The following is an 18,896-nucleotide window of genomic DNA, read 5'->3' as shown; positions in this document are numbered from 1 at the left end:
AAAGGCCAGAACTACAATGTGACTCAAGAGGAGAGCAGAGGAAATGTAGGCCATCTTGCTGGCCCCATCAACATCAGGAAAAGCATTACGTCAAATAGTTCAGTCAATCCTAAGAAACAGGTTACAACCCACACAACACAGAGTGAAAATTATATACAGAGCAGGTCTCCACTTATCTCAGCAGGGAGAAGAATTCCTCCACAAGGCCAGATCTAGCTTAAAACAGGGATGGGTTAAGCAGATGCAGAATTGATTGAGGTGTGCCAACCTCATACACCAAACAGCCCATCGCTTCCTTTCCCCACTCTGGTACTTTGGGAGAGAGCAAAGATAAAAGAAGGGAAGGAAATAAGGGATGGAGTAAAAGACTCCCGGGCACCATAAGCTACATTTGAAGGGCTAGATCCCTTCTTGGGCCCTACAGACAGGTCAGAAGGAGGTGTGAAGTATGTGATAACACTGCAAAGAAGAACTCCAATCCCAAGGACATTTACAGAGGTCAGAAACAAAGTTGTGTCCTCTCTATCCTGCTATACAAAGCAGAATTCGGCAAGCACATGAGAAACTGCTTTGGGAGCCCCACGTCTCTTCAGCTAGCGATTCTCGTTCACCAGCAACCACAGCCAAGAGTGAAACTTCCAAAATCTAAAACTAAATCCAGGACCAGTATCCAGAAAATCTATTGACCTTTCTCTGTATCAAGATACCTAATAACTCTCAACAAGTTTATTTCTTATATTAATATTTTTCTATAGAAAAGAAGATAAACTAAGTTTCTCGTAAAATCTCATCAGAGAGAGAATATAATTATGGGGAGGAAGGAATAATTCTATTTTAAGCCCATATATCCATCTTGAGACAACCTTCAATATACTTCAGAACATTCTGAGCAATTTTATCAGCATTCAGGAAGGAAAAAGAATACCTTGAGGCCAGCCCTGTCAGCAAATATTTCCCATCTTCATCTTAAATCTCAATATTATTCCAGATGAATGCATTGCAGGCACGCTTTTTTGAAGCACTATGAACACTCTATTACATTGATGGCCACGCTTTTCTCCTGCGAGCCATTATTTGTAAATATGGATACCCTGGAAAAAAAAAAGTAACTGGTAATCATTTGGAAAGAACACAGACACACTTCATAGTTACAGCCTCTCATTAAGAAACTCAAAGGACAATTTTGAAGTTAGATTTATGAGACCAAGACCAAAGTACATTTGCCTCTCTCTATGCTTACGTGAAGATACTGATTTTGTCATATCTGTTAGAAAACTTCCTGGCCAAAAGTTTAAAAAAAAAATAATCTGTCAAATTATTTTAACATCAATATCGCATCACCAGAAATATTAAGAAAAAGGAAGAGCTGCAAAGTTTACCAAAGTTCACATATAAATGGAACTTTTTTCAGAACTTATTTCATTTTCCCTCCTGCGTGCTTATTTGAGCCTTAGACCAGCTTCCTCAGCTGGCTTGCATTTTATCAACTGTATCATAAGGTTTCCTAGCAGTTCTCAAGGTATTTAATAACATTGTAAAAACATGTTAAATCTTGAAGATTCTTCAAATTCTCAGCTTCAAAGTGCTTTTTAAAAAGGTCCTAAGACCTATGACCATTTCCCAGTTAATCTAATAATCTGATAATTTGCATGTCATACATTGAAGGTAGCCCTGAAGACATGAAGATGTATTTTTAAAAGACAGAACTCTCTAAATCCACGTATTTATTTGCACTTCCTAAGTACAATACATCCTGCCAACAAAGCAGGTGAGAACAAACACAGAAAAGATCCAAAATCATCTATTCCCCTATTAATTATGTCCACCTACCCCCCATTTCACCACCATCCCCCCCATAACAACTTATTCATTTATTTTTCTGAGAAAATAAGTTTCAGAGCTAAAACATCACACACATCCTGCTCCAAGTCTCCCTGCCTGTCGTCTCCTTTAGATGGACCACTTTCACCAACTTGACTCAACCCACAACCATTCATAATTTCTCGGCGCAAGAAGCAAGTCTCCAGTTTACAAATAATCTCCCTAGAGGCCAGCAACATGAAAAGACCGCTAAGCAAGACTGGCGCAATCCAGTTTAGAACCTCATTGCTGCCCTGACTGCAGGACATGAACTCCCACCTTTGATCAACCAACTTTCCTGCATGCCCAACAGATACTTTTCTGCATGTTCCGCTGCCCAATGGACATCATCTCTTTGAAGACAATTAGCACAAGAAAGGAAATAAAAAGGCATTAAAATCATGACAGTACACAATTTGCCTCCTAGCTCATGGCCATTTTATGAAGTATTTTTTGACCAAATAACCATTTTAGTCTGAATGCACTTCACTGTCAGAATGCCCTGCAGCAAATGTAACTGACTTGTGTTGTAATTTTTTTTCACATTCCTGATATTTTGGATGAGACTTGAACAACCTGATCCAGTGGAAGGTGTCCCTGCCCATGGCAGGCAGGTTGGAACTGGATGATCTTTAAGGATGATCTTGCAACTCAAACCATTCTATGATATTGCCGTTCTTTAGAGCTACTGTGATGCTCCGGAGGAGCACCTCCAGCTTCTTGTCCATACATGTTCTCCTTTTGCTTACGATGTCAAATACACACAGCTTTAAAGGTTAAAATCTAAAATAAAAAAAAAAAAGAAGAGGAAGATTACCTGTCATATCAGTGAAAGCAGGATGAGAGACTTCATTCTGTAATACAAACCCCAGGCTCGCTGCAGCAGGTAACATAGCTGAAGCTGTGTGGAACCTGGAAGGTTTTCTCTGGCAGCCACTGAAAGGCATTAAGTCTCCTAGAGACACATATTTCATTTCCATAATGCAGTTTCACTTCTTTTAATGTAAATGGAAAGGACAAAACCTTAGTCTTCTCATGTAGATATGGTAACAATATAGTAACATTTACAAGCCTTAGAATACGCTCAGAAAACATCTGTATACTGCTGCCAACAGATGTTGTCATCATGATGATTAAAATGCAATGGAAATAGAATAATCCAGCAAATCACAAAAAGCGTGTTCATAAAATGTATTGCATTGAGCAGGGGCAGGGAAGAGGGAAGCACGGGGGGAACACCATGCTACCAAACAGCGGAAGGCTGGTAAAAAGAATAAGAATTTGGAGAAACAGTTCACGTTTGCAAGCCTCACCAGGAAACAGAACGATCAATCTGCTCTCCATGTAAAATTAGGCACGGCTGGAAGTGAGGAGGTGGCTCTGAAAAGGACATCCACAGACAGGAATATATACATCTCACCAGCTAGATGGCTTTGAGAAACTGGAGTTGTGGTGAAGTCCCCAGGCACAAAGATACCAACTACCATTTTATATTCTCTGACTTCGCAATTAGACACTGAGAGTAAACCAAACGGATAACAGAAGGATGTCCTTTCTGAGGTAATTATTAAGTTATTGTAAAAAAAAAAAAATCTAATAAGGACAGCAAAATGCTTTTTAAGAAGTAGGGTTACAGATTTGATTCAGAAAGAACCAGGCATCACTTATCGTTGCATGGCCCAGACGACTCTGAGCTTTAGCCAACATGGTGTTTTATTTTCAGGCAATGGTGTAAAAGTAAAAAAGACTCACCCTGGTCACAAAAATGTCAACTGCCCTCAGTGCAAGGCAAGGTGCTGAGGTTTTACGAAACCCATTTGCGAACCAACCCTGCCACGCCAGTGCCATCGCCACAGGAGGAGAAGGAAAGGAAGGATGATTCCAGTCACCTGCCTTAAGAAGGCTGGCTGCAATCCCTTTTGCCAACAGCTCCAGCTGACTTAGTGAGGACCCATCCAGAAGCAAGGCAAGGCCCCACTGACTCCCAAGGCACTGTACAATATTAAATGGACATGCTAACTTACAGGCTTCTCTTGAAGCCTTACTGCAACACCTTCCTCCCAAGCATTCCCTATGATTTACCACACACAGTCCATCAACTCCCTTACAATTTGTTGAGGTTTTTTTAAGGAAAAAAGTGAGATGGTGTTGAAACGTGAAATTACTTTTCATGTGGACTATACGATGCTTTAATCCAGATACAGGCACTCTAATTTCAAGCTGCCCTGGATAAGTGACTTTCTACAAGCAGAGGATCAGTCTGTCTCAAATTCTGCTAGACCATATCTTTCCCCATCTTGTCCTGTGAGCACACTTTGGAAATGCCTTTTCTTCTCTTGGGAAGGGAAATGCCTGCCACAGGCTGATTATTTGCAGACCGATTACTTGCTGATGTTGTGGCACCCCTGCCCTTCTCCAGCCTCTTTAAAACTCCAGACCCATCCTGTGCAAGCATCTCGCTCAGACCAGAAGCACCGCAAGCTTTTTCTGTTTCTGTTAGGGTCACCAAGTCCTACCCAGTATCAAAAATACTGTTACTTCTACAGTAACTGAAGTACCTCAGGACAAAAGCAATCTGAAAGAAAAGAAAAATAATGTTTCCATAAAAATAAACTTAGAGCAGATAATTGGGTTCTTCCCTTTTATTTTTTGTGCACTTCAACATTCCAGCCCTCTGTGTTTTGACCCTTGCAGACATCACATCCTAAGTTCCTTTTCTCTGAGCCTCTCACATAGCTGTTCTCATTCCAAAAATATCCCCAGGTAGGATAGAAAATGGAAAATACATCGGTCCTTTAGATGAAAAGTCAGCTAATATTCCACACAAGACAATGCTCAATGCATACCAGAGTTTTCCTTCCTGTTCTGAAGCACTTATTTAATAAACATAAAATTAAGTCAAGGGTTTGCAAACACACAGAAAAGACATTGAGAAGCTCTGTCTCCCATAAACTGACTCCTCCTTCCACCATCCCAAGTTTTACCTTTATCCAGGAGCAGAGAGGTTAAGGGAAAAAAAAGGGCTATGGGAAACACTGCTCTAGATCATTACCAAGCACCTCCACTGAAAGTATTACCAAGCAGCAAATAATTGGCATTTCCTAAATATCACGTAACAGTACAAAGTAGAGTCAATTACCTGTCAACAAAGACAATTCTCATTAACTTTATAAACAGTCAGTTATATGGACAATCCTTTTATTCTCTTTATAAATAAGGACAAACCAGATTGTCAATGAGATTTTGAGGATACTGAAAGTGTTCCATCACCAATGCTACTAGTTAAAATCTCAAAGACTCAGATAAGTAAGTTAAAAAGCAGAGGATTAAATGACTGGACTGAGAAACAGGATGCATAATGAGAGCCTGGACCCACTGGGAGTTTTTGGTTTGAACTAGTTATATTTTTTTAAAAGAGAAAAACATTTATTAGATATTATTCTGTTGAATATGTGGAAAAAAAAATGTTTTCTTACTGTCCTTTTAGTCTCTCTATGAAAGGTTGCTAAGGGAATGGTTCTCAGCAGGTTCAAGCAGCAGGAACCCTGCTGTGTGTTTTAATGCAGCCAAACACCACTTGAAATTAATTCCTCTTCGTTCTTTTTACCTTTAAGCACTGGCTGTTAATGTTTTCCAGTATTAATTCTTATTGCTTATCTGAATATATAATATAGTAGTCAAAAGGGAAAAATTGGACAGGTACCAAGATGCCACAAGAAGGTCAAAGGAACAGAACCTCCCAAAGCGGGGCTAGTGGAGATAGCGTCTTGCTCATAAGACAAACTTTTCAGGCTATAAAAAACACTCCAAACCCACAAACCTGAATGCATTTTCTAGCACAGCAATCAGGTCTTCAAATTATAATTAAATGCAAGCAATTAGGAAAAACATAAAAGAAACCCTTTCAACATATTTCTCATTTCAGATATTTATTGCCTTAAAGTTATGTAAATGAAAGAAACCTTGGCATATTAGCATATCATTATTATCTCCCTTTGAAATGATTACAGATCTACATATGATATAAAATGAGGTTCTCAAAATGTTGCAGACTATTTAACAGTCTCACTTCAGCTCTCTCATGGACGAGAATCCTAATAACCAAAGAGCTGCATCAAGGAGCAGCATTAGCTGCCCCCTTTCCTGAGCGAAGAGCAAAATGGAAAGGATTCTTAGGATAGCACCTGGACCTCAGCTTCAGAGCTGACACATTTTGGCATAAGGTAGTCTGCATAAATTTTACAGGCCCTGTGTATAAGACGTTTCATTCCTTGGTCTGAAACTTGCCCTCTTTCAACAGGTTCCCAAATGGAAAGAACCATGGAGTGCTTCTGAATGCAAGAAAACATGCAGTGCAAGAAAATGCATGGAGTGCATTCTGAATGCAACAGAACTGCTAGTTCTGTTATGTCAAAAAAAAAGCTGGCAAAATCCAAAACTGAACATTTAAGCTATTTTTCAAAACCATCAGCTCAAATATCTATAAATCATGGAAACATCTCTTGTCAGAAAAGGAATAGCTGTGTGGGCCATTTTCATTCTAGCAGGGCAATTTCAGTTAAACAAACAGATCTGCTAAAAAAATGTTTTTAAAAAAACTGATTTCATATAATTGTAAGACTCAGACAACAGCATAATTCCAACAACTCCTTCTCAGCAAATTTCTTCTGAGGGGCAAACTGGAAAAACACCTCTAAGCTTGAGGTGACAAAGACAAATAAAGGCACGGCAGGACTTCCTCTCAGAGGAAATTTATTACGACTGAAAGTACAAAAAATGGTTTGATCTTTGCCTAAAAAATGAATAAGAGTTTGACTATGGATCCTCCAAAATGGCAAAAAGATAAATCTGAAGGAACTATTTCATCCAGTCTTCGTGTGCTGTAGCCTTACGGTCAGAAACTGTTATAGTTCTATAACTAGTCTGTGTTTTGTTTTCCTTCCAGTAAATAACTATGGTGAGCCATAAACAGCTTTAATAAACATGATGACATCTCTGCTGTTCAAAGAACGTGTAGTCTCAACTCCTTTCACTGTACGGCTCAGCCATAGCATGCTAAATCACATCAATATATTAAATTCATCTCATTCTGCAAGCATGAAGATGTAATTTAAAATGTAATGCTTAGACAGTCAATCCTCTAATCATCTGTAGCTGGAAGATTCTGAACACAGAAAGGCTCAAGGCATATTCCCTGCTGGACACATTGCAGTAAATCTAGCAATTAAACTATTTGGACGGTGTATATGGGCATGAATATATATGTGTATGGCATATCTACAGATCATATTTCACAATTTGGGATAGTTTTCTTTAGCGATTACCTTAACTAGATGAGGCTGAGGCGGTTTTGTGTACTCATTTCACATTTACAGATCCTCCTCCACATTAATGACCGAGAAAAGCTGCCACAAACAAAGCACTCAGAAAACTAATTTCTTCAAGAAAAAAAAAAATTAGAAGAGAAACAGAAAGAAAATCTTTAACCCTGAAACATATTACCTAATATTTCTAAAAACGCTGCATATTTTTTATATTTCAGGACGCTAGTTAATAATGTAGCTTATTTTCTATAATGAAATCCCAAAATAAGAAACTCAACTGCAGCTCCTTGATAAATGAGCAGGATCGGCATAGGGATCAGTGGGGAGACCATGCAGTACAGAACAAAGAATGGCAGCCTAACCTGCAGCTGCTCTTGGGTGTCAGACCCTTAAAATAGACGAGTGGCCCACACCCAATGTGGGAATAAAGGTACTGGCAAGTCTGCAAGTTAGAAGACAGAGAAGAAAAGAGTTTAATCTGGTATGCACACAAAGGAAGACGGGGGGGAAAGTCTTTCAGACAAAATAAAAACCTTTGAACTACAAAGCATGAAAGCCAGAAGGGATCCCCTGTCCTCCCCAGCAAGCAGAGGTTGGAGGGACCTCCTGCAGCCAGCGGAGGTCCACACCTCCCCATCACCAGCCTCCACCCAGCTGAGGCAGGAGTCTGTGCTCCCAACAGGTCCCTTCCCAGTCGTCGAAGCTTCCACAAATACACTCCTCACTGCTCCGGGATGCTAAGCTTCTTCCCCTGACTCCACACCCTGTTGCGTGGCACTGTCTGGAGCTCGCTCCACAAGCAGCTCAGCCCCAGTCTGAATTTATGGGAGCCTCTGCAAAAGCAGCAAATATGGCCAGGAAGGAACGAATCCCAGTACATCCTGGGAAAACAGCCAAGCAAGGCTGCATTTCAGAGGGACTACCTCCCAAGTGTGCGAAGTATATTGCGCCTGCAGTTAAACTATGACCAGAACCAGAACAGCTGGGGCGACAAAGTACGAAATTGCAAGTGGATAGAAGCAACAAAAAACATGGTGCATTTGGATGTTTGCCCTCAGTGACCTGCTTTCATCCTCGGCACCAAACAGACTCCTTTGTGGGCTGGTGATTTCTTTCCTTCCCGCTGAAGACTCTGCAGGTCCTACTTTCAGCGGAACAAAACCACTTGAATGGGAAGGGATGGACGTTGTAATCTGCTGTTTCCTTCAGCGCTGCAAACCACTCTGGTTTATAACACATTGAGCCACACGACTGTAGAACATAAAACGTAGAATGAGACAACAGCGTCACAGATGTCTTTTCTGTGGCAGTCCTTAACAAGTCTTGGTCTGGTCTCAGAGAGCACAAGGAAGTAAAACTGTTGAGCACGTTCGCTCCACTGAGCAACAGCTCTTCACTGCAGCAGACAAGAAGGAAAAGTGCGTGGTCACACAGCAAGGCCTCTCTGACCACAGGAGGGAACCCCCACCTGCAGTCTTTCTGTTTAGGTTTTAAAAAGCGTTGAAAGCTCAGATTAAAACTAGGAAAAAAAATGTATGTAACAATATGTTCTTTTTGGAGAGCTCAGAGTTCACCTGTCAAAAACTTCCAAACAAGACCCCATACCCTGATAAACACAGCGTGAAATCTGTGTTCAAGCAAGCCACGGAAGAAAAGCCAGCAACAGAAAAGTTACAGAGCAACGAAAGACTCAAGAGAAACCATTGGAGAAAAAGTAATTGACAGTACATCGATACAAACCAATCCTCTGCAATTCTGCTAGATGAGAATTTTGTTTTAAAAATGTTTTCTGTTAAAAAACGAGGCACAGCCTATGATTTCTAGCTGGGCACTGAATTCCTCAGTCCAATGCAGTCAAATCAATAAAGCCAATAATTATTCGTCTATGTAATATTTTACGAATTTCCATCACATTTTTATTGTATTTGTTCTGCTTCCGTTTCCTTTCTCTCTACTCTTCCATTCCAGTACAAAAACACCCTAACTCTACAAACAACCCTCCCTTCTGGGGCATGAGAAATTTTAGTCTGACAAAATGAAACATCTTACTCTGTTTACACAAAAAGGTATTTGAGGTAGCTTTCTACTGTGCTGGGTTTAACACTCACCCTGCCACTGGGTGTTATCACCATGACCCAGGGGTATCTTCTCACAGTCGTTATTAGGTCTTCCTCTCCTATATTTAACAGCCACCTAAGCTTAAATTCTCCCCACAGAGAAAAGCGTCCTTTCCCTGAAACCTGAAGTCTGCATTTTGCGGAAAGCAGGACCCAGCCCCTGGTCCACCTGCGGGTTTCTAGTCAGGAATACTTGCACTACCTTGAAACAGAGCCCCAGGTTTTCAAAAAGAGCCATATCCATCAATCCCAAGACACACGCACACACACAAGTGTACAGCCATTCCGCTCCTCCGCCGTTCCCTGCCACTGGAAAGCGCACATATGACAAGTAGAGCTCTGCTTGGGATACTGGCCAGGCAAACAAAAGCAAGAATAGCAATGGAGCTCCTGGGTTCCGTTCTCCAGGTCTGTACTTCACTTCACTTATCCACACACTGATCAGCTCACACCTTCTCCACAAATAAAAGTTAGAAAGCAACTGCAATAGTAAGTTGAAATGTATGTGCAGAGCCAAGACAGTTCAACAACTATACCAAGTTTGCGTCATTACCAAGTCCTACAGGCTATGATAAGAGATCAGATTCACTCAACAACATACAACACACACGTCCAGCAGCTCTGAGTTGCGCTGAAACCACAGCAGCATACATGAGACTGACAATAAATCCATTTATGGAACATCATTCTTGCTCTCAAATCTCTGATTTTTCATATTTTTTCAGCTTTCCAGAGCTGACAGCATCTTCACATCAACAAGCACACATACAAGGTTGCTCAAATTAGAAATAATTGATTTGAAATTGTTATGCAGAGAACTGCAAGCTTCAGCTCCAGGAAAGCTCCATAGACGTGTGAGTATCATCCACTGAGAAACAGGGTTTGAAAGTTTCACAGTTTTTGAGTAACCATCTCCTCTGGATCCCGTCTCCAAAGAGCACTACAAAAGTTAAATATTAGCTTTCCTGTGCCCCAGTTTTGACCTATGGCTGACTATTCCCCTTCCAAAAGCAACATTTTAAAAACTTACCCCTTAGTTTTGTTTGGATTTTAGTTGAAACATCCCATTATGTTTTCAAGCCCAGCAGGAAACTTGTTTGACACCTGTATGTCACACACAAAGTCCTTTTCCAATGCCAATGGCAGGCTCAAAAATCCCACTTTGAACTGAAAGCTGTAAAGTCTTTCTCATACCTTTGAGCTCATTTGAATCCTTGAAGCACACAAAGGTTACTACAGCACTAGCTTAAATACACACTGCACACAAACACGGCCTATTATCTTACATCTCAATCACTTAAAGGAAACTGAGCACATCACTCTTTCGGAAGCAACAATACAATTTAACATCATGTTTGTGATTTGAGCTCATTTCCTTAAAATAATATGAGAAGAACAATGATTCCCCATGTATATTTTCCCCCATGACAGTCAGTGAAAAAACAATTTTTCCCCCAAGTAATTGCTACCTACATAAAAGCAATATTCTACAAAATGCAACAACTGCTTATGAGCGCAAACAGACAACCAAGTGCTATTTTATGCATCCACCAAGGTCTGTTTATTCTTTATCGTTGCATCCCTTGCCACTGGAATTCCTGCCACCCACTTGCCACACTTTGATGAAGAGGAGGAGTTTGATGGGGCCAAAGCCACCTCTATCAGCATTATGGGATCTTGTTTCTGCAATGTATATAAAAAGAAAAGACAAAGGCAGAACTTAATTCATACTTTTTTGTTTACTGTTCTCTGACAGCAAGTACAGCTGTTAATACGAGTGTCCATGGAGCCTCTGAAGAAAAAGGATCTCTGAATGTTGTTTACCTACTTCAGTGCTCTTCTCTCTCTAAAGCAAAGTCCCTAAGGCTTATGATATTTCTCAGCACCTTCCAGCCCTGAAAACTACTCCATTTATGAAAGGCAAGTGATCTCCTGTTTGGCCTTCAGTTCTGCAAAGGCTCTGCCCCTACTGAGGAAACTCCAGAATTCCCACTCCTCCCTGCTTCTTCACAGGTGCAGTTCTCCAGCTGCACAACAAACGCCAGGTGAAACACATGGCAAAAACTATGTCTGCCAGTAATTACACTCATGTTACTCTGTAACAGACCTTGTTAGGTGGAAGGATGACTTTCCATAATATTACCAGCCCTGTATCATTAATATGAAGGTTGCTGCTTGCAGAACTCTTCAGAAAGGGCTTAAGGAATAATTTACGATGTCATCGCACAAGACTGGGCAAAAGATGTTTAAAATACAAAGAATATTTGTGATTTCTTTGATCATGTGAACCACTCTGGCGGTAATATCACAGTGGTCTATTTTTATTGGGTTTTACTATAAAAAGTTCCATCACTATGAAACTAATGCTTGCAACATTGATTTCCATGGCGCTGCTTAGGAAGACATTGCAGAAGAATAATGTGGATGTCAGGGCGTTTTATGCAGCAGCAGTAAGATTCTGCAAGCCGCCAGGGCAGCAGATTTGCTCCAGGTTATTTTGACTATTATACGCAATATTCTACCAAAATGAGCAGGACACCCGTGCGGTGAGATACACGGAGATGGTGAACAGTCAAAATGACACCAAGTAACACTGGGCAGAAAGGCAGAGCGCAGTAAGGACATCCTGGCAACTCCTGCGTCCCGTGGAACGCTCTGACAGCACATCAGACAACAGTTTCAAAAGGAGGAAATTAAATCTTAAATAATTAAAAAAAAAAGGGCCTGACCCAAAAAAATAAACCAAGTCAGGAAACTGAGTAAACTCTGATACTCTTCTCTTAGCTCTCCCACTGAAGGAAGGTTTCGTTCACAGACGGGATCGTTTCACAGCCCTCCCAAAGGAAGCCACGCTGATATCCCTTAACGAAGTCGTGACAGAGAACAATTTCTCTTTGGAATTGTGAACATTCATCAACAAATTCCGTAATTTTCCAGCACAGGATCAGACCAATTCTAACTCCAATGGACACAAGGCCTGAAGGAGCACATTGAAAGAGATATGAAGAAACCCAACCAAAGTTTTTTCTGTGGCTTGGTACGGATTTTCAACAGAGAAATGCTATTTTTGCAATAATCTTCATAAATAATAATATTCAAGGTCAGCAAATAAACCAATTTTTTAAAATAATAAATAAATCTACTAGATTAAAATGACTCCTCCAGCTGGCCATGCTTTTCCGCTTTTAACACAACTAAGCAAAGGGGCTCTGTCCACAAGACTGTCGGCTCAGATCCCAGGGCATCCAGAACAGTTTCATAAAGTTTTCCTTCTCAGAAAAGACACTGTGGAAAGCAATTGTTCAGCCAGCCAACTGCTGTCACTTCCATGAATATGAATAAGCTTCAATATAGGACACTGAGCTTTTGCAAATGTAAGAAGATCCAATTGTTCAGAGTTAATCTTTGCCAATAAATCATCCCACCATTATTTAGAGATTTTTATTTTCCTCTGGTGTCTGACTATGTGGGTGGAGGTTTGTTTTAAAGTCCCCTTCTTCCTGTTTTCACATGGAATTGTTTCATACTGCCTTGCTCAGCTTTCCAAGCAGCAAGAGGAATCCTGTAGTCAACGGGATCAGGCCCATATTGCCATTTCTCCCAAAAGTGTTTATTAACTAACACCTACTCCAAGGAAAAAAGGTAGCAGAAGAAATCGTTCAGAGTTCATGAAAAGTAACGTTTGGTGTAATTTTGTAGCCATAATTTGCACGTACACAACTTAGACATAAATACATATGGATTAATGCAAATTTTCACAGGGAAAGATTCACTCTGTGCTCTGTGAAACTAAGGGTAAGGCTGGCGATGAATCATTTTTTTTAAATATCCTAGTCTGGGTATATATATAGCTCTCTGTTTCCAGAATAATTACTACCGAAACACACAGCTTCTGAAATAACCCAGGCCATCATTAAACCTGCCTTCATTAAATCACAAATAAGATCCTTTAAAGCCTTATTTGTAAAGGCAACCTGATTAATTTCAACATTTCCCTCTGCGAAAATCTAACTGTTTACGTCTGATGCTGCCTGTCAGCTCCGGGGAGGTTTCCAGTCACCTGCCCGCTTGCTCCTGCGTTTCTTCCCCCTCCAGCTCCGGGGAGAAGCTCGGTGGGGCAGAGACACCGGCTGGAGTCCCGCGAGCACCGGCTCCTCCCGCTGCGCGACCCCCGCGGTGGGTCCCCATCCCCAGCCGGGGCTCCGCGCATCCCCAGCGGCGGAGAGAGGGGTCTGCGCGAAGCCCCCCGGCTCTCCCGCAGCCGCCGCCCCGCAGCCCCGCGCATCCCTCCCCGTTCCTTGTGAGACAGCGCCAACCCCCGACCGAAGAAAAGTTTCCGACCGAGCACCAGGACGGGGCCGGGCTGCTCCGGCACCGACACCGCTTCTCCGACAACGGGGGGCTCCGTCCCGCGGGCGCTCACCTTCCTGCACCGCATGGAAGGGGTTGTTGGCCTCTATGAGCTTGATGGAGTAAGTGATTTTCTCGCTCTGGAGGATGTCGTCATTGAGGTTCAGATCCGACACCGCCTGCTTGAACACCTCGTCGTCCTTGGCAGCATTGCCCTCGAAAATGGCACCTGCGGGGGGAGGCCGGCACGGAGGGGTCAGAGGGGCTCGGCCCCGGGGTCCCCCCCTCCTCCCGACCTCCGGAGCCTCGGGAACGGGAGCGAGCTCGCGAACGGGACCGACTCTGCGCCCGCCGCCGCCTTCGAGACAGCGCTTCGAGGGCGGCTCAGAGGGACGCGAGGCCGGGATTTGCGCCCGGTAACCTGGAAGCTTTAGTCTCCCCGTCCTGTTTATGCCTTTAACGTGAAAACATCTGGCGGTGCGCGTTACATAAGACGCCCCCTCCGCGTGTGCCCGCGGCGGGGGGAGCCCCGGGGCGCTGCCAGCCACACCGGGGAGAAAACGCATCCCCCAGACTGGAAACCTCCTGCTGATTCACCCCGCGGCCGGAGCCCGTGTGCAACCGCAGCTCCGCACCCGGCATCCCTCGCCTCCCGCTGCTCCTGCCAGGAGTTCCTTAGCCCGGCTCGGGATGGGGTTGGCGCGGGGAGGAGCCGGGGGGACCCCGTCCCCCCGCGCCCGGAGCAGCGGGGCCGCTGGGGAGAGGCTGCCCCGCCGCCCCCCGGCCCCGGGCAGGGCTCCCCCCGGCCCCGCACGGCCCCGCAGTGCCCGCCGGGGCTCCCCCGCGGCCGCCAGACTCGGGACGGGGCCGCTCCCCTCTCCCCGTGCCCCCAGCTCCGCGGAGCCCCACTCGCCGGCATCGCCCCGGACCTCTCCATTTTTTTTTTTATTTTTTTTTTTCCTGGTCTCCCACCCTCCCCAAAAGGCTGGTGGGAATTACGGCTTCTCATTTGCCGGCCGCACTCCCGTTTCCTCCTCCATCATCCTCTACAAGTGATTCTCTCCCCCCTCTCCGCCCCTAAACATCCTCATTTTCGTGCCTGCGGGTACCTTTCAGCACCAGCCAAAAGGTGACTGCAGAGCTCTGCCTTCTCCTGCCAGGCTTCCCGCGGACACCTCCATAAAAGTTCACATCAGCCTTTCCTTCGCCTCTTATTCATCCCCCTCGTCCTCCCGCTGCCCATCCAGCCTTCCCGCAGCCCGGGGGGCTTAATGAAACCTTCTTCAAACCACAACAGCCGCGCTCACCGCAAATCTCGCCTTCCTAACCCTTCTCCAGCCAAGTTCCCCCCCCTCCCCGCTCCTCCCGCATTCCGGCTGGGCTGCCACCTGCTACAGCGGGGGATGGAGGGACGGAAACCGGGGGGGGGGGGGTGTCACCTCCCTAAAGTTTTCTCTACGAGCACGTTGGGGTTGCGCCCCTCGCCCGGGGGTGGCCGGTAGCGTTGGGAAGCGCTGGGGGGGCGGGAGGGAAGGTGGGGGGGAGAAGCCTTTCGCTGCAAACAGGTCCAGGCAAAGGCTCCCGGCTGCTCGGGAGACCGCAGCCCGGCTCCGGAGGGTCCCCCCCGCCCCCGCGCAGCCAGCACTGCGCCCCTAACTTTACAATCGGGGGCTGGGAAGGATGCGGCTGCCTTCCTCCCTTCCCTCCTCCCGTCTCTGCGCGGAGTTGGGATCAGCGCCTGGCTGAGACATGACCGCGGTTAAACGAGACGCTCCCTTCAGTTATTTATCTGTCTGTCCCTCTCCAGCCGTCCCCCCCCCACCTCTCCCCTCCGAGCTCCCTCTCTTACCGATGTGGATGATGGAGTCCGCCCCCACCGAAACGCACTGAAATATCCAGGGGAAAAGCCAAAGCATCAACACTTCCATTTCCAGCCTCTCGCACAGCACATCAGCCCGGGTTTGGTGGAGAGACGGGCAGGGAAAAGAAGAAAAAAAAAAAAAGGCGCAAGGGCAGGTGGAGCGAGGCGGCGGGCGCGGGGGGAGATGCCCAGACACCCCCCCGCGGGGGAAAAAAAAAAAAAAAAAAAATAAAAATCCCAAATTCCCCCCCGCCGCCGCCGCAAGAATTTCCCAAGATGGAGCGAAACGGGCGGCGGGCACGGCAGCCGCAAAGCCCGAGCCCGCGGGAGGCAGCTGCGGGGCCGGCGCGGCGGAGGCTCCAGCGCTCGGTGCGAGCCGGGGCGCCGGCGGAGCGCGAACTGCGGAGCGGAGCGCGCACCCCCCCCCACCCCCCCCTCTTCCCCGCACGCCGCCGCCGCCGCCCGCCCCCCGCGCCACGTGACTGCGGAGCCGCGGCGCTCGGGGCCGCCGGGGCACGGCGGGAGCCGCCGGGGGGGGGGTAGACGGGGCGCAGCTCCGCGCTGCGGGCGCTGCTCCCGCGGGGACAGCGGCCGCAGCCTCTGCGTGGCGCGGGGCGAGGCCGCTTGCGGCGCTGCGCGGCTCGGCGCGGCGCTCCGGGACTCGGTACCGAGTCCCGGAGCGCCGCGCCGAGCCGCGCAGCGCCGAAACGGCCTCACCCCGCGCGGGGCGGCTCGGCACTGAGTAACTCGGAGCGCTGCGGGTCGCTCCGAGGTGAGAGCGCGGAGCCGCTGCCGCTCGCCCGGGGCCCCGCGGGACGCGCTTTTTCCAGGCTCTCGGGTGCGGGACGCGCTTGGCGAGCGAAAGGTTTGGCCCCTGAGCTGGGGGGGGGGGGGGGAAGAGCGGAGAGCAGAGGCGCTCGGTGCTCGGTTCTGTTGTAGCTTTCAGCGCGCTCTGAAATTGGACGTGCCCGGGCTCAGAAGACTAATTCATCCCCGAAAACAAACGCGTCAGTGATTGCGGGCGCCCGAACGTGACAAGCGTCTCAATACGCCGAGGATCCAGAGGAAAGAAATTCATTCGGGAGCCCGAAACGTCAACCCCTGCCAAGAGAAGGAGCCGGGAGCGGGATGCTAGCGCGGGCGCGCAGGGGCCGCGGCGATAGGCGCAGGAGACGCGGCGCTTCGCACAGCGGGTCCGGCGAGCGGCCGGAGGCAGCGCTGCAGCCCGGACCTCGGGGGGCTCGGGGGGCTCGGGGTCTGCCCCGCATCCCCGCGAAACGGGGCTCCCAGGCACCGGGAATCGCCGGCCCCCCGCGATCTGCGCCCTTCCCGGGGCGCAGGAGGACGAGGAGGTGGAGGAAGGAGCGGAGGGAAAGGGAAGGAAGCCGGAATGGCAATGATAGGAACAGGGATTCCCGTTAGTCCTCACGCGTCAACCGTCTCCTCTTCACCGGGAGTTACAGGCGCAGCTTTGGAACGGGAAAAAGCAGGGGGTAAATAAACAAGATATACTTTTTAGATATAAATCACTTGTTAACTACTTTTACTTACAGTCCTCTTCTTAAATATGCAGTTCCACACCGATCGATGCAGAATGATATATACTATATGTTGTATCTCATGTAATAAAAACAGTTAATCCAAATAATTGTCTTCGGGGACAAAGATCGATAGAAATGTTCCTTATTTGACTACATTAGCAAGTCAAAATTAATTCTAATTTACATTTGCTTCAAATCAATACGTACTTAGTGACTTACACAGGCTTTTTAGAAAGTTAAGCACCTATATTGACCACAGTCATATATATGTCAGTAACAAGCACATGTGTGGGAATTGGAGAGGAGGAAGCGTTACCAATCTCTGACTTCCACAGAGAAAAGGAGGCTAAATTTATTTGTGCTTGAGAAGTGCTTTGGCATCACAGCCTGAAACCTCTAGAAATATGCAGCTCTTAGCCCCAACGTTTATGCAGGCATCCAAACACTGGTCTGTTACACTGCAGGCGCTCAGGAGCAGGCTCCCTCTTACTTAAGTCTATACACGGAGGTCTTGACCTCAGCTGGGACGCTTCTGGCTACTATTTTCATAATAGTAAAGTAGTAACATAAAATATTAAAAATCTAACCCCAGTGAATTGGACAAGTTACAGAATTTCCTGTGAAATCCGTGAGCAGAGCACTCTGCATGCAGAAAAGGATCCAGTCCCAGCCAAAAGAGGGGGAAAAGGGCAGGAGCCCAGAATGCCATAAACCGGACCACGTGAAACAGACCCCCCAGAAGGGCAGCAGGTTGTTAGTCACAGCCAGGGGACAACAACAAACGAGGAAAATGCCGAGAGGAAGTCTGAAATGCCGTAAAACCTGTAATATGCAAAGTACAATGAGACCTGAATGGATCCATCTCACCAAAGAGATGAACTGCAACCTCAGTAGCATCTCTGCAAGATGGAGAGTTGCAGCATCAGAACTTAATCACTGTATCTGGTTTGAACTTGATTATCAAGCCAGGCTGCATTACCTTTTCTTTCTCTTCCTCCTCCACTCTTTTTTTTCTTCTTTTCTCTCTCTAAACTTTGGCTTGGCTTATGTTTTCCATAACTCTTACTCTTTCACCTGTTATTACCTTCCTTCCAAAAAAGGTATCAATGTCGCCTTTGTAAGCCCAGTGTAAATGCAGCAGCTCATTTCAGTTCCACCATCCATCGTCGGCAATCGGAAGAGCTCTGACACTTTGCAGTTGGTATACACAGTTTAGATGCCGCAGTCGGCACTGAAAGGCTAATCCATTTGTCAACATTTTGCATATTGAGAATGTTACAAGACACCATGATACTCCATCGTCACTGCACAGGGGACAACTCATTCTGTATGACTAAATAACATACCGCTGGATTTACAGTACCAATGGAAGAATGCCACCTTGTTAGAAACGTGCAAGGTAAATGCCCAACTTAAGGGACAGTCACTAGTCAGAGTTCAGCTCCGTGGCAACAGATGCAGTTCTATGCACATGTTTAACAGCTCTATTGCCTTTGGGAACCACGGTAGTGATTTTAAGCTAACCTATCATGAGCTATTGCTGTGCTTATTTCTGTTCTCAGAATGAACATGGTATGAAACCTGGTCTTTTCTACTACAAGTGAACAGCTTGAATGAAACCTACATTGCAATTAGAAACAGATTATCCTCGAGACGTGAACTGAAAAGCTGAGCAGTGCCACACTTGGAGCGTTGCACCCATGGATCTGTCCCTCTGCGCTGCCACAATGAGAAGGCGGCACATGTTGAAAGACAACACCAGAACTACAGCTGCAGGATATGCCTGTGGAAAGCCCCTCCCATTCACTGAGCATTTATACAATGCTGCTTCATAAGCATGAGC

At 46.1% G+C, this 18,896-nt stretch overlaps 1 protein-coding gene across 4 annotated transcripts in view; it reads right to left on the bottom strand.

Moving 5' to 3' along the window:
• GRID1 (glutamate ionotropic receptor delta type subunit 1) overlaps positions 1-15,730 on the bottom strand; it is a 542,212-nt gene extending 526,482 nt beyond the window's left edge. For all 4 annotated transcript variants that reach the window (XM_069863481.1, XM_069863482.1, XM_069863485.1 and 1 more), the window contains exons 1-2: positions 15,501-15,730; positions 13,725-13,880 (exon numbers count right to left, since the gene is read on the bottom strand). In XM_069863481.1, coding sequence (XP_069719582.1) covers positions 13,725-13,880; positions 15,501-15,579 — 235 coding nt within the window. In that variant the 5' untranslated portion in view covers positions 15,580-15,730. The remainder of the gene's footprint in view (positions 1-13,724; positions 13,881-15,500) is intronic.
• Positions 15,731-18,896: the final 3,166 nt, after the last annotated feature.

The sequence above is a fragment of the Phaenicophaeus curvirostris genome, chromosome 9 (assembly GCF_032191515.1).
Source record: "Phaenicophaeus curvirostris isolate KB17595 chromosome 9, BPBGC_Pcur_1.0, whole genome shotgun sequence".
NCBI classification, from domain to species: Eukaryota; Metazoa; Chordata; class Aves; order Cuculiformes; family Cuculidae; genus Phaenicophaeus; species Phaenicophaeus curvirostris.
Note: the sequence above shows the minus strand (reverse complement) of the source record. Positions and strands in the feature narration are given on the sequence as shown.